The following is a 23,806-nucleotide window of genomic DNA, read 5'->3' on the forward strand; positions in this document are numbered from 1 at the left end:
GCTCCCCTTCAGCATCAGGCAGGATGAGGGGAGCAGCTGTGCTGGAAGTGAGGACTGCAAATCCTTGGCTCAAAGCTCTCTTGGAAATTGGGAGTTGTTGGTCAACCCTTTTCCATTTAAACTGATCTCCTCGTGGGGGCTTTCTGTCGCTGGTCCTCACAGAACCAGCTGGAAACTGAGCCTCAGGGTGTCCATGCGTATTTCTGGCAAAAGGCATTTGCATTCCACCTAAGCCTCCTCTTGCTGTTAGCTCCTCTTCAGCTCATCTGCAGGTGACTGTTTCTTAGGCCTGCCAACCCTGTTTCTGCCGCTGGCTTCAGTTCATGACACCATGTGCTAACGGTCTTCAATACTTTGTACCACAGCCTTTTGGTGTGAAAAGGGGAAGGCTGCTTCTGTGGATATACTTCAGGCTTCATTTTCAAGCTGTTGTCACAGAACAGTGATGCTGTTGGAGAACATTGTCCCTCTCTTCCCGTCACACTGCCTCTCTCTCACATCAACTCATCCAAGTTGTTTAACTGAACGGGAGATGCCTGTTTGTTAGACTGCTTCTTGAAGAGGAAAAGGAGGACACGGCTTTACCACCACAGTGCATGAATACAGAAGACCTTTGGTACTTTTATAATGATATTTTATTCAGAAAACAGTCTGTGTAAAAATATTCACAAATATTTTTCATTTCTAAGTTGAAATAAAATGCTATTTCTATCTCCAAATCAGTATTTTCTTTCTTCTCCCAGTCTGTTTTTCCCCTCCTCTTCAGCCTTCTCACAGTAGAGGCATCTGTTGAATACTGACCTGTGCCACAGCATTTGCATGGATAGGAGAGGTTTGCATGTGCTGTTTCAGCAGAAACTTGACTGTTGCACAGGTACATGGGCCCCTCCTTCCCCAGCCCTCCAGTGGGAGCAGGATTATCCAGGGGGTCTCATCTTGCTGCTGGGTCAGCTCTGAGGTCAGGCCAAGCTGCTCTTGGGACCCTCCAGCGTGTCAAACTTTGCTTCCACAGCGTAACAGCTATTTTGACTACAGCACCAAAGTGCGGGGCTTCCGCTTCCTGACTCTAGCCAGCCACAACTGTTAAATTCATGTGAGTCTTCCAAAATGTAGATAGGAATTTACATCAGTTTATTACAGAGTATGGATTCTTTTAAATTCCTATTTTTAGTATATGTGGTGCTTCTTGTTTAATACAAAGCAGCGTTTAGTTCTGAACTGAGTTGCAGTTTTGAACTAAGTGTAGAACTATAGTTCTGCAAAGAACCTCATTTTGAGTTCTCTGCGTGAGGAAAACATAAAATCCAGCCCATTCCCAAGGAGGGCTGTTGGGGTTCCAACTCGTGATGCTACTCACAGCGCTGGCAGATGCCACAGGTAAAGCCTTCTGCAAAGCCCTTTCACCATCTTTAGGGTCCCACAGCAGCTATTTTAAGTATGCCTGTTCCTCGTAACCCCAGTTTGTCAAGTGTGTTTGCATACTGCTGTTTACTGTTGCCTGTAGATGATGCTGTTTGAAACAAATGGTCCCTTATAGCCATCACTGGGGTACAAATGTAACTGATACAAAAAGAGATTTGACCAGAACTAAGTGTTTACTCATCCATCACCTTGAAATATTCTCTGGGTTGTAATATAGATACTATTTACAACAATGTAAATGACTACTGTCATTTTTCTTTTGGTTTAGAGCCTAAACAGATCATACAAAAGAAGTAACTAATGTTTCCAGAAAGGACTGGTTTTAAATAACTGGCTCAAGGTTAAAGAATGTGCTGCTTGCTGATAGAAAGTTGTGATGGTGCTTCCAACAAATTACCAAGAGTGCTCTGAATAACCACAGAAGTTTTCAACAGTGACTACCTCTGTGACTAGTTAAGAGGTGTTTAAGAGTGTTACAGGCACACACCATGCACACCAAACCAACACACTGATTTTGCGGCTGTCTCCGCACGTGACTCAGTGGCCTGAGAGCACTCAGCTGTACGAGTCCTCTGTGCACAGAGCTGTATGCAAGTGTCCCCATGCGAGTACACAGACACGTGTGCCCACCATGAGTAACGGAGATGTGAAACCGTCCTCTTGTAAGCGATGCCCTTCCTTGGCCAGGAGGCAGTTCCTGCCACCGGAGGGAAGCAGGAGAGGTGCAGCTAGGAGCTGAGGGTGGCGTTACGCTGCTCCAGTTGCTTCCGTATCTGTGACTAGAACAGGAAGATGATCTGTTACTGTTTGCTTGCATGCATGTGGATGTACGTGAGCATGACCAACCCAAATACTGGTATTCTTAAGGAAGTGATGCTTTCAAAGCCTTTACAGTGTCTTCTCATTGCTCCCTTCATGACCCAACACATGCGGTTTGTGCTGATGTTCCATACTGTTTATCATATACACAATGACACCCTTAAAGATGGAAGTTATTTCTTCTTCCTAGTGAGTATGTGTGTTAAGAGTGCATCCCAAAATAGCTAAGTGGGTTTGGAGGCATATACATTATGCAAAAACTACATATCCCAGCCTAGTTGGCCTGGAAACCGGAACAATTATTCCCTTCTTGCAGATACTGAGGGCTGTAGCGCTTGGATGCTACCATACTTGGGGGTTTATGATGGCAGTACCAGGGGTACTGCTGTCCAAGGTGTACTGCAGCCTAAAGCTACACATTATCTTACCAGTTTCCATCGCAGTATTTTAATCCACTCGTCAGCTTCTATTCCAGTTTTTGCACACAGGTAGTACGTCCTTAGCGGGAACACTAAACTGTAAGTAAACAATTATAGGCCGTTTGTTAAATTGCTAGGAGAACTGGTAAGTTCTTCCTAAAACTGAACCCAGCTGGCCTGCACCAGCAGTTTAGACAGACCAGGGTGGGGAGGATGTGCTCCCATGCAGTCACCAGAAGGGACATTAGCCAAGAACTCTTTACAGTCCTTTACACCTGGGGGGAGAAGCTGCCCCAGGCCCGTAAGGACAAAAGTCCCCCATTTGGGCGTAGAAGTGGTTACTGTGTGACTGGTAGCAATGTCTGAACTGGGACTGGCCCCTAAGTTCCATGGGTCTATGTGATGATTATACATGCTTACAGAATTGGGAAATGAAATGCCCGCTGCACACAGGCCCTTCCTCCTTGCCAAGAAAAAGAAACCTTTTTCCAGTGGTAATGTGGCAAAGCCATGCAGGACTGACAGAGGCTGGCTGACAGAAACAGACTTTTGAGTTAGAGAAAGAGCCAGGTCATAATGGGCCAGGGAGCTTTCAGAAGCATGCAGCTGTCACTTTTCAAACTTCCCTGGCTATTCTGACCTTTCCATCAAGGTGGAAGGAGTACAGCAACTTACCAGAAACAATTGACTCTTTCCTGGGAATAGTCAAATTGCACAGCTGAGCATTCAGTTAAGTCAAGTGCCCGAATCGGTTCTGTGGCCTTGAAAATAGAATGATTTTAGAACGGGAATGTGTGGAAACAAACAATAACGCTAGCTGGTTCATCTTCAGTACATCATGACCTTTACAAGCACACTAGGTTTTTCCAGGCATAGGAATAGCACAACCCAAACTAACAAGCATAACATCAGTATTAACATGATAGGAATTGAGCTCAGTATAAAAGAACAGGACAGTTCAGATCTAGACAAACAACAGAGGTCACTACTGCAGGAAAGTGTCAGCTAAATGCAGACTGCTTAAAGTTTGGTTGCTGCATTATAATGTAACTGACACAGCAGCAAATCTGGTATCACTCCCAGCTACAGGTTACAGAGACAAGGGGATGGTTACCGGTCTTACCAGGCCTAGCCAGCTGTTGGAGATTTCATTAACTCCTAAATGCTTTAAAAAGGATGCATCTGGGCAGGGAGAAATACAGAAGTAAAGCTAAGGTGGTGCTTGCAGCAGAGGTGAGGGGTTTGGCTGTATGACCACTGGGTGTATGTTGAGGTTTCTTAGTACTGACCTAGAAGTGCTCAGGTACAGGTATGTAGACTGTGTGTAACTATAAACCATCTCCCTTAAGATTTTCATCCTGTAAGGTGTTTGGCCTTACACTGTTATAGAATCATTTAGGTTGGAAACAACCTTTAAGACTATAAAGTCCAACTGCTAATCTAGCACTGCCAAGTCCACTAATAAACAGTGTCACCAGCAGCTCAAGTAGTAGAACAGGTTGCCCTCTACCCAAACACTCAGCTCTTCCCATGGCCCTTCATCAGGTGTATGGAGGTCTCTGTTGCTTTCTCACCTTTCCTTGTGCTTTCCTCTGGCTCGGTGGCTGTTACACACTATACTAGAAGTATGCCCCTTTTGCTAAGGTGTGCTAGCAAATGCCTTCCCAGGGCCAGCAGCAAGTTGCTCACCTGTAGGTATCTGCAACCCCACAGCAACAATGACAGTGCCAGGAGACACGAGAGCTGCTGCCTGGGAGGAGGCCGTATTCCTGACACAGACACCTTCTTGCCTGGTAAGTCACAAAGGCTACTCAAGCATTTGGAGTGCTGCACTTTGAAATGTTATCCTGGAAACTTAACTGAAGTTGGCTTGAACTGAAATGAAAACTGATGGAAAGCCTTGTGAACATGTAACTGTTCATAAATGGTAATGTTTGGTGAGTGGGAGCTGTGTCTGCTGTTGTGTTAAAATCTGTGATATGCTTTAAACAGGGCTTGGCAGAGGTGCAGAGGCTGTGTTTATGAAGGAGATACTGTAAGGGTGGAGAAACTTTAAGTGATATCTCTTATTTTTACTCAGTTTAAGAATGGAATGGAACAGCACATGCAACTGTTTTTCCCGGCTGCAGCAGGTTAATCCAGGTCAGAGTGCTAGAAAGGACGTTTTTAAATCAGTGGCTTTCTATGTATACTCGAAATAGAAGGATGAAAGCAAGGAGCGCAAAATATACTCTAGTATCTGCAGAAATATTTAGTAGCACTACTGTCTGCTAGGTTTTGTGTCAAAGCTACTGATAAAAACCATGTTGGGCTGGTCCCTTAAAATCCACTGAACAAAGCAACCAAAAATGTACTATAAATAACAGCTCTAGTAGGTAAGACTGCAGAACATGGTAAACGTTTTCCAGCTGTAAAACTTGCTTTTGCTTGTTGAAGTCATCAGCAAGATGTTTAAGTTAATTTGAGAGGTCTGATCCCTCTGACAGTATGGGAAGCTTTGATACAGATGCGAGAAGCCAGAGATATGAGGAGGCTGCAGCTGCCTCTAGAGAGGTTTAAAGAGTAGAACTGGCATTTGGTACTTACTGTCTGGTCTTTGAAATACTTAAGTTCATTCCTATGCAGTGTAAACCACCTTGTCTTCCAATTCTGAAAGATCAAGAAGGGATGGATGGTAACTGTCTTGTGAGAATTGAGTGTAATGCATCTTAGGAAAGAAAAAGCTTTAAAGCTTCGACTTGCTCTGGTTTACAGCCGTGCTTTATTGTTGCTCTCTGCAGGGGAATGCACATGGAGCTATTTCAGCTCCACATTGTCTCCAAGTTCTGTGGGTGACTGTAGAGTGGAAACAAGGAGTAAGAGTTTATCCTTACCTTGACTATTTTGCCTTGTTTTATCAAATATCCTTCTTTTGTACCAAGCTGTGAAGGAACAAGGAAGGGACTGGAGTTAGAGTCTACGCTCTCTTTTCATTTCCCACATTCATCTCTCTGCCTATGTCTGGAATAAGTAAAAGCATCCTGTCATTGGGGAAACTTCCCATGGCCACTTGCCCTGTCCTCACTCCTGTTCTCCCTTCACAGGGCTGGATCCACAGCTAGGTTAAACATGGGCCTGTGATAGCTTTAAAGGCATTCTCTTAGACCATGCCTCCTTCAGCACGCTTCTGGCCTGCGTCTTCTCAACCAAACACTGGGAAATAGTTGCAGTTACAGTTTATTTGGTAAAGTTAGATGGTTGCCTCAGAATGTCTTGTAACCAGAAGCACCTGGGGTTTAGCTGACAGTGGAATTATCCACAAATATCACTCCTGACGTGTTTTACTTAGGTGTTCTCTCAGCCAGCCACATGCTTGAGAGGAGAAACCTGATACATTCAATATGTTATTGAAAACTTGTTTTTTGAACTGTTTCTCTGCCACCATGAGTGATGCTAGGACCTTATGACTTCTCAGATACTAAAACTCTGTGTAGGGACCTACTTGTGAGACTGCACACCTCTAGAAAACAAATTCTTGCCAAGCTAGTTACTACTTGGCTCTTGGAAAAATACTGCCTTTTTAATGGCTGCATGTGGAAGTCAAGTTTCTTTGAAGGTTAAAGCGGAACTCGGCCATGAACAGTTGGTTGTGAGATACATCCAAAGTGGTTCTTTCATTAACTTCACTGACCCGTATTAATGTAGCTCTTCCTCTTTTCCTCAAAAAATATAGTACGTAACTAAAATACTTTCCTCTCTGCTGCAAGCAATATTGTTCTGGAAACCACTTCTCTCACTTAGATATGAGTTACTAGGAATCTGAAGTCTCTACTACTGTCTAAGTGAGTCATAGATGTCATCATTTGGTGGCCCAAGTAGATACGAAGATGCTCTTTTGTTCCTCGCACCAGTAAGCCATAGGTTTTAACATGATGTAGCTTTTTACTGTGCTCAGAACTACTAGGACTGAAAGGGTGGAGGCTCTTCCGTCAAACCCCTCTTCTGGGTTTAAGTCTGTGTCAGAATACAGACTGTCTTCCTGCTTTAGGATAAGGTGATTCTAAAATAATAAAATCCGAGCGTGAAGATGCCAAAAAAAATACCCCTTTTGAGTAATGTACCTATCTGCATATAGATTATCTGATTAACTTGGTTGTATTGAGCTCCAGTTTGGGGTTTCCTTTTCCACATGTGTCCCTGCCTGTCTTTTACATCTCTGAGTACTTTTTTCAAAAGGTTCCTTTTTAATTGACTTGAAAAGTCAGAGATGCTCTTTTCTTCCTCCTGGTTAAGAAGGAGGCTGTATATTGCTAACTGGACAAAATAATTCTAAGAAACAAAGAAGCCTGCAAAAATAATACGTAGTAATGAGTTTATGTCTGTCAAGACTGTTTCCTGTCCTTTAATCCTCATATTCACCAAGTGAGACAAAACGTGGTAAATCCCATAACTTACTTGAGTCTGCTATTTGGTGTATTCTTCTCACCTGGGAGGGGAGAGAAAGAGACTTCCCGTTGTCTGTAAAGGATGTTGGGCAAATTAAGGGCTTACTGTGCAACCTGGCATGTGTATTGCTGCATACAGCCTGATGAGTGTTGTCAGAAAGATGTGAGAAGTGATGTGTTTGTTTTGTGTGGTGTGGGTTGGGTTGCTTTGGTTTGGTTTGGTTTTTAATTCCTGAGAAAGTTAGTTATTGCTAAGATGGCATTCTAAAAGGAAGGCAACAGGAGAATGAAAACGTTTCATATATTCTTTGTTTGGATCGTCAGACTTATCTAGGTCAACTGCAGACAGCGTTCTTCCAGTGACAGCACTGAAAATCTCAGTGACAGTTCTAAAAGGCTTTAGCTGTCAGGGGACTGTACTTAGCGAGTCTGTGTTTGTTTTGCCTTGGTTGACAAAAATGTCTTGTATCTACAAGCCCATAAGGGGATGAACTACCAGCGTTATTCCATAGCTCACTCCAGAAATCATATAAAACTCGGGCCAGGAGAAGCACCCCTCTCACTGAACACAACTTACTGAAGGAGCGTTTGGAACAAGGTCGCTTTCTGTTCTTCCTGTCTGCATGGCTGTGTGAACTCGGACAGACTCATAAATGGAAGGTTCTTCTACTTCCCGTGGGTAGGGATGCTTCAATACAATTAAGGTTCCTGGAGAGAAAAAGAGCAGGAGTCATCTGGCAAGATAGTCTTAGAAAATAACTGGCAGTAGCTCCCTGTTTGAGGAATGGTTAACTTTATCTTTTCCCAAATTAAAAAATGCGTAAGAACTAGTAACTGCCCTAAGATTTATGTGACACCTCCTGTAAGGGGAATGGACTCAGGCCACACTGATTTGAGAAAACAGTCAGATGCTATAAATGACTCTCCCATACTGGTAAAACCAGACAAATATTTCTAACATGCATCATCTGAATGATTTAGACTTTGTGAGGGACATTTTCTACAATAATCCACCCATCCAAAGCACAGAAGGATATTTCCTGGATTCACTTGCCCAGTCTCACTTCCTTGGCTCTCTTGTATGGCCCAGAGTCCTTGACACCTTAGACACCTGGACCACGCCTAAACCCATTCCCTCCTCCCTGTACAGTGGGAGTCTATTTACCCTTACATCTCTGAAAGCAAGACTGAAAAACGTCTTCACTTCTCCTAAGCAGCAGTTAATTAAACCCCTTCTGCAGTGCATGATAAAGGGGTGAAAAATTAAGACGGCAACAGAACAGGACTGTCAAAACAGGACCCTCAAAGGCAGGTGTCTCCTCTCCTGCTTGAGCCTTCTTTTCAGTCAGCAAGCAACTAAGTAATATAGAACAAACTGAAACACAGTTTCACAGTTACAGCTGAAACCATGATCTACAGGTGACCTGCACTTTCACTGCGTTCATGAGGATGTGACTACAGACATTATCATGCCTCTTTACCTGCGACTGTGAAAACTGTAAATATATGGTACCTTTTTAAAACCTTTAAACTTACTACTTCTTGCAGGGAATCACTTGACACATTAAACTCCCTTACTGCACAGGAGGCTGGCTGGGTGGATAGGCAGGATGCTAGCCTAGATAGGAGGCCATCACAGCCTGGTTTTGCCAACAACCCACTGCTTGCTGCATAAATTGCTTCATCTGTCAGAGCTTTGGATAGAGACCTCCTAACAGTAAGCCCACATTAGCATCATTGTTAACTGTTTTAGATAGTAACTCTTTTATTATAGCCATTATTTGTTCCCAAATAAGATCATGTTTACTGCACATTCTCTTTAAAAAGCTGCATTCTCAATAGTGAATCTATTAAACTATCTGCAATACTGAAGTCTCCTTAAAAAAGTAACTGCTACACCATTTAATCTCACTCTTTAATGTCAAAGCGTACCAAGTGCTGCTCCATCTGCATCTTATGGTGATATTGTCAGCTCTTAAAAGAGGAAGGATGCTAGAATTGGTAAGAACTCGGACTTGAAATCTGCAAGTGATTGAGTAATCTAAAAATGAAATAAAGTATATTTTGCAATGGGAAGGGCTACAAATAGAAGTGGGGAAAACTCTATTTGAATTAATCAACTGAAATGTGTTCACAGGCACAGGTGGTCTATGCAAATGTGGTATATTCAACTTGTAGTAGGTGAAAAGTCAAAATCAGTTTCATTCTCTCTGGCCTTACAAAAAACATTGCTTTATCATTTAAAATCAGATGGAGAATACACCTATTACCAGTCTACAGAAACTACTCTTAAGCTGTTGCACAGAATCAGAGTACCATCATCTCTATACCATGGATAAACGCTGCAGAACCAGGAGGACTGATTTAACATTTTATACAATACTTGTTTTCCAATAAGTTCTCCATGTTTTTTTCTCCACAAAAGATGTTTGTACAGCATCATCTGGTAGCTGTATAAAAGAAATAGTAAAAGTTGCACTGTAGCAACATTCTTCTTGCATTTGTGTGTGATATCTAAGGAAGACTTAAAATGAGTCCCACTGTTAGACATTTTAGCTTCAAATGACTTTATATTTTTTGTCTGGGTAATGACTTTACTTTTTAATAATAAAGTCGGGGGGGTTAATTATTTTATTGAAATATTTAATTTATTTTAATTATTTTAAATAATAAAGCTTTTTTATACACTTTCAAAATAATTTAGGTAAAAACTGACAAAGCAAACAAGTAAAAATACTATGTCAACCTTGTCACTTCAAATAAAGATGGAAATCCAGAAATATGATGGCATATTGCTTTAAAAGCTTGCCTGTTCAGTAAGCCATCTCACAGAACACAATTTCCTTTTACTTATCTGTAGCTCACAAGGAAGTGGATACATGACACTGCAGAAAAATAGACGTGAGTCCATGTAGCAATTTGGAATGGCAAATGAAGCTGTGGTAAGACAAGGTTTATTTGGCTCAAAGCAGAAACCTGCAGGTGTCCTAGTACAAAAGAACCACTGTGCTCCACGGACTAGTTTGCAAGGTACAGGCCTGTATGTTCAAGCACTGATCAACGAGAGTCTGGTGTGCCCCCTCAGAAGCAAAACTAGCTCCAGTGATACAAACTGGAGATAGTGGAAACCATTATGTATTCTATCTTGTGGGTCTCTGCCTTACAAAATTCTTTCTGTAAGCAAGGAGGAGATGAAAAATGCTATCCTGCTTTACTCTTTCATTCCTGCTCTCACAGTGTTTTTACAGAAAATTGTTTGTAAGTATAACAAGGAAAAAGAAAAACTGGTCCAACTACTTTCTACTAATACCTGAGCTACAGGTTGTTTACTGCCTTTCACTGAATGGCAAGGCCCTATTCCTGGCCCTTCTGCCAACCTTCTGTGTGACCCTGTGTTGAGTCAGCCATTCTGCCACACTGACACTTGGCTTAGAGTGGGCTCTGATGAGCCTCTACCCCCATTTTAGTATAAATCAGCTACCACCCATGAGACCTTGGACACCTCTGAAGGAAGGAACACTGCCTGAGTGCTAGATCTCTCTTCCTCTCTGCTGCTATCCATGGTAACGTAAGGTGGAAGGTTTCTTGATGTGATGTTCAAATTACTTTTCTCATTCTGTAGCACATCCAAATTAAAGAGGTTTCACAGAGCCAGCAGAATCTGATTAGAGATCTTTAAGGCAACAAGTGAACTCATCATTCAGCAGTGTTGATCCTGCTCATAGAGATCACACAACACCAGTGCCTTGATCACTGAAGTCTGTAATGTGTGCAGTGAAGGAATGGGGAAATACAAGTTTTATATGTAATCTGAAACCTTTACAGGGTTAGGCCTGTATGCTGCATGTCTTTGTGCTCACTGGCACAAAAGATACAAGTGGGAACTTTGTGTTTGAACCACTCTTAAAAGCAGTTTCAAAAGAGAATATGTTGAAAGACACAAATGCTATATTGAGTGCATTTTTCTTGCAGGGAAAAAGAAAAAAAAAAAAAGGCAAAGCAACCCTTGAATTTAATGCTTGAGTTACAAGAATGCTGCCCTTAGTGCAGTGTGTGACCTATTACAGTTATTGCACTTGCCAGCTATCACTTAACTTGTGTCTTGTCTATATAATTAGTACTACTCTATGAGGTATTTAAATACACTTTCTACACAGGGTACTGAAGCTTTTGGAACTAACTTGTACTGATCCTTTTTCAACTCCTGCATTTGAAGCTAAACCTAAAACTGGCATCACCATTATAATAAGCATCTGCTTCTATGTGAATTCTGGCCTGGTAGTGTTCAACTCACTTGTAGGAATCAAAATTTACCTTTCAACTTAATTTAGATGGCATGTTGGCTGCTAAACAAACCTCTGCTTTTCTTCCCCTTTTTTTTAAAAACAAGAAACAACACTACAGCCTGATCCATGGTAGATAGAAAGGGAGAGGTAATAGAGGCCACATTCCCTAAAGGAAAGAGGCACATATCACTGTGGACTTCTTCCCTGAATGAGGAACAGTGGAGTAATAGCTAAAAAATTTCAAATCCCATTTCCATTTATTCTTTTTCCTGGATTTCAACTTCATAGATGAACTTTTATTTCCTCAGTAAACACCCTGCTTTAGTTTTTCCCTTTTTGAGAAGGTTCTGTTGCTCCCAGTAAATGCAGATTCTGAAATGCTACTTCTCGCTCTGAGAAATCAAAAGGAGCTCACATCCCTGGTTATCAAAAACCCCATGAGGTTACATGTAGTTTGTCTTCAGAGTACTTGAGTTTTTAAGAGGAACATCTAAGATATCTGTGGTTCAGTGTCATGAACTCTGAAGAGGAACACTTCAGCAGTAGATTCATTTGATAGACACTGAAGACATTGGAAGCTCCTTGACAGATATTTGAAGACACTGGAAGCTCCTTTTACTTAGATCTGTACAAAGCATGACTACAAATGTGTTCATGTGAACTTATGCTCTCCTTACCTGTTTCGCTTCCAATTAAAGGCTGATTTGCAAAATGCATGACTAATTCCTTCAAGCTAGAAAATTCATTAAATCCAAATTTGAAAGACGTTCCTGTATGTTCAACAAGGAAGTGTTTGACAGAATCTTTTCCCCTAAAATAAAAAAAAGAAAATTTGTCAATGCGTAAATGCTGAAGGCATTTGACATGTGCAACCCTTAAATAGCAGCTTTCACTACAGGAAAGGTGGCCTAGATCACAGGTTGACAATCACCGTCCTAGCAGCAATGTTACCACTATAACTGTCCCTCACTAATACTCCACACAGCTGAGACTCAGATTTATTAAGAAAAATCTAATTGTTGCTTTACAGATGTGAGATGACAAAAGCCTAGAAAGGCAAAGGCAGTTAAATTAACTCTCCTATTTATCTTTCAAAAATCAGCTGCCTCTTTCTGCACCCAAACAGGGATTTAATAACATTAGATACCTGTTTGTTTGTTTTGTCTCTGTACTGAGACAAAGAGTTCCTCTATGGTTGGCACTGTCAAACATGAAACAGGGTCCTTTGTGCAGAAAGTAACAGTACTTGTTTATGAAAGCTGATGATATTTAGAGAAGTCTGCAAGGCCTCACTTCCTGGACAGGCACTTATTTTGACTTCAGGAGACAGTAAAGCACTTACTGCAAGTATCTCTCATGTGAAAAAGTTACTTCTGTTAATGTTATTAGCATCCAAAACAGTCCAGGGAAGAATTTCTCTGAGGAGAAATTGTATGGAGCAAATATGTTGAAAACATAGTGAAGAAAGGGGTTTATAGCATCTTTTACATTGTTTATTGCCACTTCCACATGATATTATAATTTCAAACAGGTACTTAAACAAGTATTTATCTTTGAACAGTACTTGTGATGTTGTAGAACATTCCTCTGTTGATGTCCTGCGTGTTTTGTGCTACAGTCAGCTGAGACACAGTGCATGCAAGCCATGCGCAGAGGCCCCACAACAGCAAATAGCTGCTGTGACTCCACTGCAATGACAGGGTTTTCATCTTTTCATTTAATTTCACAAGAAATACAGTGTTGCAATGAGTTGTACTTACTCTATTTACCAGTTCCTTTTTAAAGCTGGCTAATTTAGCACTCATTAACTGGTACCTTTGCTGCTGTTCTCATCATAAAACTTTTCTACTCCCATCAGCTGTTTCTTTAACTCCTGTAACTGCCATATATGTTTTTATCATGAAGACTGAGTATCTACAGCAAATCCACAGAATTATATTTTTTGTCAATAAGATCAATTCACAGTTTGTAAAAATAAGTGCCATTTTCCAATGCAATCCAATGTGTTTTGTTTTTTTTTTTCTTTTTAACAAAATGCCATTCAGCAGGATTACACCATTAGGAAGATGTATTAAAATAGTTTGAGCCCTAGGAAAATCTCTGCAGGTCACCTCAATGCATGAGACAAGCAAACAAACATGGGAGTAAGTGCAGATTTTAAAACTGCTAGCTGTGAGGCATGAGATAAATTCACTTGGGTCCATACACTACCTTACAGAGAGGGAGTAAAGATCTTCCCTTTCATTACTCTTCCTCAAGAGATAACTTCCATCCTGCCCATTGGAAAGCAGCAGCGCTTCTGCTGCGTGTCGGGTAAGATTATCATGATACCACCTGGGAAGACACAAGGGGTTAAAGCATCATTTGCTCTGCTCTTAACTGACAGCTTCTACTGCATTACAGAGCTGAGTTAAAGAAAGAGGAAGGACTGCAGCTATCACTGCTACAATTCTGAGTTACCACGCTTCTCACAAGCAAACGCAGGTTACACAGACCTGTGCCCCTTTCAGCATGCTCAGAGAACTACCTTTTGTTAGCTACAAAGTTGCATACAAAAACCTGACACTTTGCTGTTTGTAATGATCTAAAAAACCTTGCAAATTCTTCTTTTGTGAGCAAAACTAGCCAGGTCTATGCTGATAAGGTGAAAGCAATTTGGGGGGTATGCAAGACCCTTTGTCTATTTTCAGAACCTGTACTTCCTGCCATATCTACACGCTTTGGTACACTTCCCCTTTTGGGGCAAACAGGCAACACTTAAACTCCTCCCAAACTTTCTATTTCCCGCAACTCAGTTCATCTGCACTGCTAAGATCGGTAATTAACCAAATGTGCCTAAGCTTAAAATTTCATTTGAAGGATAAGCTTTCTGAAAGAACGAACAGAGAAAGGGAAAATAACAGAATTTGAGGGAAAATTTAGGAAATCTTACCACTGTTGCTGCTCAGCCATATGTAGTCTCAGCTATGCAGAAAAACTAGACCTAAACAGCTGCCTCATTTGCCATCAGTTAAAACTAACCTCATTGGGTTTTTTTATATGAAAAATTCCACAAGGAAATCACAGAAAAAAATCCTGGAAAGATCATGAAATGTTGTTTATGGCTTTCTTTGTACCCAGAATGTTTCATAACAGAAACGCTTGACTCCTTTCAATAGAAAAGGATCTTATTAGACATGATCCTGAGACTGAACACAAAGAAAAAGCCACAGATGTAAGAGGCTGGAGTGCTATCCCATAAGACATGCAGTGTGAAGATATTAGTGCAGTTATATAAACACACCAGAACCTCTGGTGCAGAAGGAGGAGGGGAGACTGTATCCAGGGCACAGCTCTGCAGGGTGCAAGCATCTCCCCTTGTCTGTATGCAGAGCAGTGACCAGTCTCCTTTCCCTTCCTTTTAAAATGTGTGTGCCAAGAGTATTAGGGTCAAACTCTATTACCGTTTCAGCCAGAGAAATACAGTTTGACTGAAAGCAGAAGTGTGATCACAGCACTTTCCAACATTTGTATCATAGCAGTCTTTAGCCTGAAACAAGGTGTAACTGTACGCTTTTTCTCCTTTATCTGTTCACTGTAAGCTGCCACTAAATTTGGCACCTTGTGCTAAGTTTTTAACTCTGATTTAGACAGCTGCCTATTTGAAAGGCCAGCTGGTTGATAAATTGCTTTACAACAGACTCCAGATTATTAAACCCAAAGAAGACAAGATCCATGTGAAATTCAATACAGTCAGGGTATGGATGCTTTGGCTCTAGAACGTGGTCCGTGGACTATCTATATAGTAGAATCATATTATGAATATTTAAACATCAAAGTGTCATCCTCTGAAACACCTGTTAGCCAAAATCTGCTTTGGGATTAACTGCCCAAGCAAGTAACTGCTAAAGGTCAGATCTGTCCTGCTGTGATGGGGATCATATCAGCATGCACACTTGGCTGAGAGGACAACACTGTGTTTTGGGTGGAAATTTGTAACACTGTTTCTCTCATTTATGTACAGAAGAAGCATACACAGAGAAAATCTGTAAGTGGCCATGCTCATAAAGGAGGCGTATTCAGTTTGAGGTTGCTTTTAAGTGTATTGTTACCTTATGTCCAAAAAGCCTACTAAGGTGTTAAAATAGAAGTCACTTATGTTTAAAAAAATGCTGTGTTTAAATCTACTCTCTCATTACACATAAAAAGCCAATGAGTAATGAAATTTTACCACCATGAAAAAAAAATATTAAACCAATCAAAAGCCATCAACAAAATCCTACCCACTTAACTGGGAAAATAATGTTGGTTTAAAGTGCAGTTTTAAATATTTGCTGACAAGGTTGCATTAGTCATCTTGCCTAAATATGCTACCTCAGACAAAAGCCCTTCAAATGGTACTGTGTTCTTCTTGATCAGCTTAACAAGTAGAACTGGATGTGAGACAAATACAGATTTTAGTGCCAAAGTGACTGTGTTATGCATAGCTGCTTTTTTTTTCTTTTTTTCCCCTGAAAATGGCCACTCAGAATTTGCATGACCACAGGTAAGATTTAAAAATGCTGTGGGAAGTTCAGCATTTACACCCAGGCCAGCAGGAGGTTAAACAAACACATACCTATGCAGACAGACTGCTCTCCCAATCAAACCTGCCTGGTGACACAAAAAGAAGTAAATAAGACTAAAAAGAAATCTAAACAGCCCTGTGGGTAGACATTACTAGATACACTTCAGTTAAATTTAAGTACTTGTCAGAGGGGGGATCCTTCTATTTGTCTTGTTCAGAAAAACATCCTTCAGGCAGTTCTTTGAAATCTGCAGGTAAACCAACATGGTATCATTCACCTAAAGGGCAACCTCCTTTAGCTTAGGTTTTGGTGTTTCTGAGAAAATGGAGGACAAGGAAACTGTTGACAGAAAATATAATACTGTATCTACCTTCGTCCCTTCTTAAAGCAAGAAATTAAGCAGATCTAAAGGCTTTATAAACACTCATCAGTGTTTGAAGCCCCGAGCAAGTCCTTCAAAAAGCTAAACCATCTTAACTATTTCATTTTGAACCATGGTGCATATCTTGCATATTGGGTTGTTTCTGAAGGTCCTTCCAAAATCCATCTTTATTTGACCCAACTTACAGAGCCTTGTATTCACTATAAAAATAATCCAGTACTGTGAAAATTGTCTGGGGTTCCTTATTCAAATTTCTCTGAAGTAACACAGGTAGAAAAACAGAAAGTCCCTCCTTGCTTCAGAGCCACTTCTGCTGAGTGCCCATGGCCTTCCATGCCTTCCTGTCACAAATGCACACATACTTCTGGGAGTTTTTTCTTTTCCAATTACTTTATTTCTCCTATAAAAAGTCCTGAATGCTCTCCTTTTTGGGGGTTCCTTATCATCAATTTGACTAATGATCTCAGTTTCAGAGTTTATAATTGCTGTCATTTATTCATTCTTGTTACCTTAACTTTGTCCTAAGTTATATTAAATTTCTTTACTCCATACATGTAAGCTTGTTTGAGTTGCCAGGGTGTGCTGTTGAAGGACCATGCTAGTCTTCCTGCACTTTGGATTGCAAGAGTCTGCTGGGCCCATGAAATCATGTCTTAAGAAGCACTTAAAAACACCATGAAAGCACTCAGCTCTAGTGAGATTACTTCTGCTTCTCTCTGGAAAACAAAGCAATTTCAGAAATCAGCCTACCCTTTATACCAGATTGCATTGGTGATAGTGCAGGAAGGGCTTTACTGACATTGCTGTTAAGGGGAGAGAAATGAGACATGCAGCACCCCAGAGAACCAAACTCATCAGAGCACACAGCCTTGCCCTGAGAGTCTGGCCAGCTGGTCAGCAGTGGAGCTCCCAAGTAGGATAAGCTAGTGGTTGCCACAGGGCAAGCCATGTCTGTACCACTGCAGCTATGCTAATCATCAGTACCACACAATGCACATACTTGTGTTAAAATCTCTTCTTGCACTAAGATCTCTGTGTAGTTAATGCAGTGACCAGAACTCCATACACAGTGGTGATGATCAGGAGTATGTTACAGCAATGTTTGGGGTGGGAAACTCCCTCTTCAGGTAAGAACATCATCCTCAAAATGTTCACTTGTTCTTTTCTTTTACAGCTCAAGAAGTTTCAAAGAAAAATGTTAATGAAACTTCATTACCTGCAGATCAGACAACCCTTACACAAAGAAACTATATTTTGCAAAACATTTCTGTCTGTGTAAATAGGGGCTGGCGAATAAACCGGTAGCTGGCATCAGCTGGATTAACTTCTTAACAATACTGGAATACATAAGGAATACAAACACTCATCCATGGTTAACCTAAGGATGAATGTTGAGTGACTTGGATAATTCTCTTCTCAGCTAGCTTTATGTGCAAACTGTGTATCACCCAGCAGAAATACTCACTTTTCCTCCTCATAAAAATGAAAGGTAGCTAGTGCCAGAAGAGAGAACAGCTAGAAGTTCTGACTGCCATTTGGTTTTAACCTCTGGTGTAACAACTCTGAGGTACACCAGCTGTCAGATAAATGCAGTAGACAGAGGTTACACTTATTTTCATATCCTTATCAGATTATGTTCTCAGATAGTTATAGCCTAGATAGAGTTAGAAAATTTGTGGATGCTTGTTTTGCTTTTGTAGAGTCCAGCAATTCAAAGTTCCTTTGCTGAAGCAGGAAGGCGATTCTCAGTAGTCAGCTGTGTCCGATTCCTTCCCAGAAGCTCCCTCCCTTACCACAGAAGGTCAAATACTTCCTGTGCTCCTTGGTGGGAGACTGTCCCCATGGAAAGCACCTTGGTTGCCTGAGCTGCAGGAGTAAAGCGGAAACACAGCATAACAAATTCTCTCTTGTCCACCTCTGAAAGGGAACAGAGATCAACGCTGGCAGGGAGACAGTCCAGATGTGCTCTCCGCAGGACTTCACTATTATTCAGAACATTTATTTACCCTGGGCTGCCTTTTTAGTCATGGCAGATGTTGCCAGGTTTTCCACTTTCCTTATTATTATTATTAAAAATGTATTTCCTACCATAAGTTGAATTTCCTTACACTTTGAAACTATATACTAGCCTCAAAGTTCTACTCCCATTCTTAGGTGAAATGTGTAGAATACTATACTACTTGATGGAGTGAACAGGAAAGCAGAGAGTTCTCCTGTGGCTGGACACAGTGCTTTTCACTTGCCCGCACTCTAAAAATTACTCTACAAAATAGCCTTACTAGCTCCCAATTCTCTGCATGGTGGATTTCAGCAACTTCCAGATCATGTCTGTCAAGTTTGGGGGTTTTGTTTGCTTTTAACTTTTTTTCCTAATACGAAACGCTAGAAGCATTACCCAGCTTCTCAAAGTCACAAAAAAGGACTCTTTACATCAGTAAAAGTGAAGTTTTAGCAATGTTTTTAATAGTGCACGAGTTGACAGAGCTCTAGAGCACCTACAAAAGGGCAAGAATGGTAAGACAGAAGTTCTAGGTGACATACAACCAAAAGTGGTACTTATTTAGACATTCTTTCAATGTGTCACACTGAAATACTTGATCACACAACTATGTAAAGCACTTTGTCGGAATGCAAAGGTGCTGTTTTGTAGAAAAAATAATTTAAAAATAGAAATAGGAGGAAATAATATCAGTGTATCCAGCGCTAAACTTCACCTCATCTAACTGCAGGCTTTCACTAGTTCACCTTCTGCTTTTCACTTCCATTTTCTCTTTCCCCTTCTCTCAACTGCCTTTGTTCTGGTTTTCACCCATTTCTTTTGCTTACTTTTTAGCCATTGTAATTTTGCCCTGTTTACACTAGAAATATAGATGAAGGAAAAAAAAATCTTATGACCGTTTGCCCTGTCCCAGTAGTCCAAGTTCCCCAATTCCATCACCATCTGATCTAAGTCTGTGGCTCAATTTATCTTCCGTTACTGAAACTAAGCATTCAGTCTTACAAATACCATCTGTCATGGTACTGTCAAACCTCAAGCTGGAGGAATGTAAAATTTGTGCTGCACAGGATGACAAAGAATACTCAGACTACAAAAGGAAAAAGTCTACAGAAACTTGTTTCCCCTTGCCCCATTCCTGTCACTTCCAAAAGACAAACAGTGTCACCAAGCTATGCTATTATGCTGGGACAGAAGCTGTGTTATGAGACCAGACTGTAATTACTCAGATAACAAGATATTCCACATTCTCATCTCTTGTGCAAGTAACACAAACCACAATGTGGAATTCCCCAAACTCACACCATAGGTGATCAGCCACAGCAGTTTCACACTGCAATGTGCAGTAACAGCAATAAATGTGACTGGAAAAAGGGTGGACTTCAAGAACAGCCAAAGAGACCTTCAAAGAAGAATCACAGTATCTGTTTCCTTTTCCTTTAAGCCAAGATGCTTATGGCTCTTCTGATAAATTTCAGTGCCCCCTTTTAAGTATTTTGGCAGATTTAAGTTAATGAAGGAGCTAACATGTTTTTAACAACATGTTCTGATTTTGCTCTTCTTCTGTTTCATTAGGCATTTAGTTCCATCTACAAACACCTTGGCAATGAAACTGACAGTAATCCTAATTCTCACTTTGAACTTTTGGTTGTTTGACCTGCTGAACTCTCTGAATAAATACAAGCAATCACCTTCCCTCAGACTGCACAAAACAGTACAAAAAAAAAAAATTAAATAAAAGCCAAACACATTATTTCTGCTTTCTTTTGTTCTGATGTAAAAGATCAGGGAGTCCATCTTTACAAATACTGAGGCTTTGGAGAAACTAAATCAATCCAATAAACAGGTGTAGGTATACCTAGATCTTTCAGTGACTGTGATTGTCCCTGATGGTAACAGGGATCGCTAATTCTCATTTCTTGATCTTTATTTTTGTGACAGATGAAGTATCTCTAGAGCAGGGGTAACATAAAGATGGGGTTTGTATATACAGAAACCCCCCTCCCCTCCTGCTTTGCTCCCATGCACTCCAATATTCTCAGTGTAATTTCAGAAGCATTAATCTAGAACAGTCCAGCACATAGCAGGTCCTCCAAACGTAGCAGTGGGACAGACAGGATTTATGCTGTACACCCATCTCTATTGCTGTCAACTTACCATTCTGATGACCAGATGACCTGGTAAACTATGAAGATATCCCATTACCCAACCACCTTTCCCTTAAAAGTAAAGTCCTTCCCTTTTCACTCTTCTTCAAACCTTCTCCAACTTCTTTGATTTTTGCACAGTAAAGCAGAAGCCCTAAAATAACCTGATTCAAATCTCACTCCCAAAGGGAAGTGAATGTCAAAGTTGCTCTTCATCTGAGTGACCCTTGTCTCTGATGGTCTTTACTATAGCAATGATGGATATTCCTCAACAGAACTTTGTCTCAGTTGTGCTAGATACTCTTTCAGGTGCCAGGGGAGCTCAACTCCGTGACAGCACCAGCAACTAAGTTTAGGGGAAAAAACCCTTGTGGTGGCTGACAATTTAATGTTATGGTTGGAGAGTGACATACCTACTTCTCACAGCTTAAAAAGTACTTACTTTAAGAGATCTTTAAGACTATTCTACCGGCATGTTTAGGGTGTGAGGCCTTCTTTTTCCTCTTTGAAGGGGCGGAAAGTGGCATTAGTATTAGCTGAAAAAAGGGCTTTGTTTAATGATATGAAGGGAACCTTTGGTTGGCATTGCTTATTTACCTTTAGCGCATTTAACTCAACACACTGCCTTCAAAGAGATCTTTAGGATTACGTGATAGGGTTAAAAGTTTAGGTTTTTCACCAAAGTGGAAATAAAGAAGCTACAGGTTTAAAAAAAAATGTGTATTTGTAGCTTTTTCTTCTCACTGGTACCACATCAGACACCACATCAGGCTGCAGTCCTACAAGATCATCTATGAGGACAAACTCCTTGCCAATCAGCAAGCCTATTTATAGGCACAGGTTACTGGCATAAATCTACTCAGGCCATATAGTGGAAATTAATAAAAGTCTGGCAACCAAGAATTGCGCTTCCCACATGAGCTGTAACTCTTTTTGCTTTTTTCTTTCCTCTATAGATACTATTTTACAATGAGCATAATCTTAGAGATGTAAAGGAAGTGCGTATTATGACTATTCTGGGTCCCACTGCAAAGTCACTTCATTTCATATTTGTTAGATGCTTCAGTAACAGGCATTTCATTAACAGGCTCTTCTAAATATGGGGAAACTTTAGCAGTGCAGAGATGGTAATTCCAAGTCTCTTTGTTGCACTCCAATTTCTCCACTAAGTCAATTGCAGAAATAAATGTTGGTTCTCATCCATAAGTACTCAGGAAGCAAAAAAACTTTACTTTTTTCATCTATTCTTTCTGAATGCAGAGGTGACACCAAAGCCTTTCTGCTGTGTCTTCACTGGCCTTCCTCTGCGTTGTCTCCATTTTGCTGCCACTGATCCCTCCCTGCCTGTACCAGCCATACTGCTCCTTCAGCCTCCGTTTCTTCTCACCCGCAGCACTGCTGCTGGTAAAAACGTAACCCAAGCCTTCCTCCTGTAAAAGCAAAACTAACTGGCAGGCAACATGGGCGAGTCGCATCGGAGAGGGAAGGAGGTCTGTCGCAACCATGAGCCTTTCTTTTTGCTCCTTGGGTTTCGTTTGCGAGTGAGGGTGACGTCCTCATAACGGCTGTGAACCGTTCCACTGCTCTCACTCCTCAGCCCGAGGTGCCCTGCAAGGGGAGCCGGCACGGCGGCTGCGATGGCAGCCCTCCAGACCAAGCTGTGAGGGGATGGACGAAGGGATGGTGCAGGTCTGCAGCTGGGGGAGGACAGGCAGCTCTGAGGACAAGGTCTGGGCTTGGTGCTTTCTTCAGGCACAGTAAGAGACGCGCCACAACCTTGCACTCTTCCAGACAGGTTAAATGTCTCAGAGCCTGCCAGCCTCTCAAACGCACCACAGGGACGAGGTGTTGGGCTTCTCTGACAGGCTGCACACCATGTACGGAGCCGTTCGACGTGCTCGTTAAAACAAACCCGTCTATCTTACTCCTCACCTCACCACCAAAGTCAAGAAGCTTCAACTGCCACTCTGTCAGCGCCCGTCGGGCGGCCGCCATTTCACGCGGGGACCCCGCGCCCCTCAGACGCCCCCGGGGTTGGGCGGGGGCCGCCATTTCGCGCAGGGACCCCCGCCGAGTCGTCCCCCCCCTACCGCCGCTTACCCCAGCGCCTCCAGCTCCTTGTCTAACGGCGCGGCGGGACGCGGCTCCCGGCTCTGGGTCATGGTCCCGCCGCGGCTCCTCGCCTGCGCCCCACGCAGGGGCACGACGGCTGCCGCGGCCGCCTTCGCGGGCCGCTGAGGAAGTGCACGGGCGGGGCGGCCGGACGGTACCTCCCCGGGCGGGGACCGGCCAGCCTCGCCGACAAGGAGTGTCCCGACCGGTACCCGAAGCGGCTCTTCCCAAAGGCTTTACGGGGCTTCTGCGGCGCCGGCGCTTGCTCCCTCAGGAGGGGCAGCCAGAACCCCCCACGTAGCCAGTGGCATCTGGTCTCTCCCGTACTGGAAATATCTTCTTTCTAGAATAATCAATACTTTCGATTAATTTAACCTGGACAGCCCAGAAGTTGATATTTGGAAATCTTTTATGTACATTCACTTTTTTTTTCTTGCAGTGGATGCTCCTCATCTCTTCTGTATTGCCAAAGTTCTAAGTGAGGAAATCCGTGGAGATACCTGGATTAAGGTGAAATCTATTTATTCTGTAAGTGTGAGGTAATAAATCTTGTACCCACACCCAACCCGGAGAGTCTTGTGGCATTTGTCACTTGCCCCTCTGAGCACAGCTCCCAGGAGTGTGGTACTGCTGCTGGGGCAGTGAAAAAATAGAAATAAATAGCAGAATGCTATTTTCTAGTCACGTATGTCGAAGTTTTCATCGGGTATCCAGTACCAAAAATAAGTTGTCTCCAGAAAAACTGGTATTTAAAGAAGCTGGAACAGTCACTTACTCTCTCACAAGCAGTCGTATGAGTGGCATGCTCCGTGTGGAGCTAAGTCGTTAGGAACATGCTTGTTAAAAGCCTGCTGGGCCTGCTGGTCCCGGGGAATCAGTTTTTGGTGAGCTTTTCTAGCCTTATGGACAGAAAAACCTTCACAGAGTTTCCATATGCCAGATCACACTGTCCTGCTGTTTGAGGTTCTAACCGCGCTTTTGCTCCTATACCTGGCTGTTCATCTCAGCAGCAATATTCAGTTGTAGATAACAGATTTCACAAATAAGCTGGGTTTGGTCGTTCGGGGGTTTTATCGGGTTTGGTTTGGTTTTGGTTTTTGGGGTTTTGTTTGTTTGTTTGTTTGTTTGTTTGTTTTGTTTTGTTTTTTACCCCTCCGAGTTTGCCTTTTCCTCTATTGAAAGCTTGTGATCTGATACCGTCTCTGGTAACCTGATCCTGAAATCCACAGCCTCTGGTTAAAGAGGTGCTTCT

General features: G+C 41.9%; 2 protein-coding genes across 5 annotated transcripts in view; one reads left to right on the forward strand and one right to left on the reverse strand.

Annotated features, from left to right (window-relative positions):
- TRMT10A (tRNA methyltransferase 10A) overlaps positions 1–23,806 on the forward strand; it is a 286,742-nt gene that overhangs the window by 167,956 nt on the left and 94,980 nt on the right. The window lies entirely within an intron of this gene.
- Positions 1,577–22,770, reverse strand: DAPP1 (dual adaptor of phosphotyrosine and 3-phosphoinositides 1). Of its 4 annotated transcripts, XM_061360920.1 has the most exons (9): positions 22,543–22,751; positions 13,582–13,704; positions 12,048–12,181; positions 7,662–7,792; positions 5,534–5,581; positions 5,247–5,309; positions 3,336–3,421; positions 2,670–2,757; positions 1,577–2,201 (listed from the first exon to the last, which is right to left on the reverse strand). In XM_061360920.1, the coding sequence occupies exons 1-9, from the start codon at positions 22,602–22,604 to the stop codon at positions 2,151–2,153; spliced, it is 786 nt and encodes a 261-aa protein (XP_061216904.1). In that variant the 5' UTR covers positions 22,605–22,751; the 3' UTR covers positions 1,577–2,150. The 4 variants fall into 4 exon arrangements, with proteins under 4 accessions (XP_061216904.1, XP_061216902.1, XP_061216905.1 ...); XM_061360918.1 differs by lacking the exon at positions 2,670–2,757 and having other exon boundaries at positions 22,543–22,767; XM_061360921.1 differs by lacking the exon at positions 5,247–5,309 and having other exon boundaries at positions 22,543–22,758.

This window comes from Neopsephotus bourkii, unplaced genomic scaffold, assembly GCF_033783945.1.
Source record: "Neopsephotus bourkii isolate Nb327-2 ecotype Australia unplaced genomic scaffold, CSIRO-AGI_Nbou_v1 NB_1037, whole genome shotgun sequence".
Classification (NCBI taxonomy): domain Eukaryota; kingdom Metazoa; phylum Chordata; class Aves; order Psittaciformes; family Psittacidae; genus Neopsephotus; species Neopsephotus bourkii.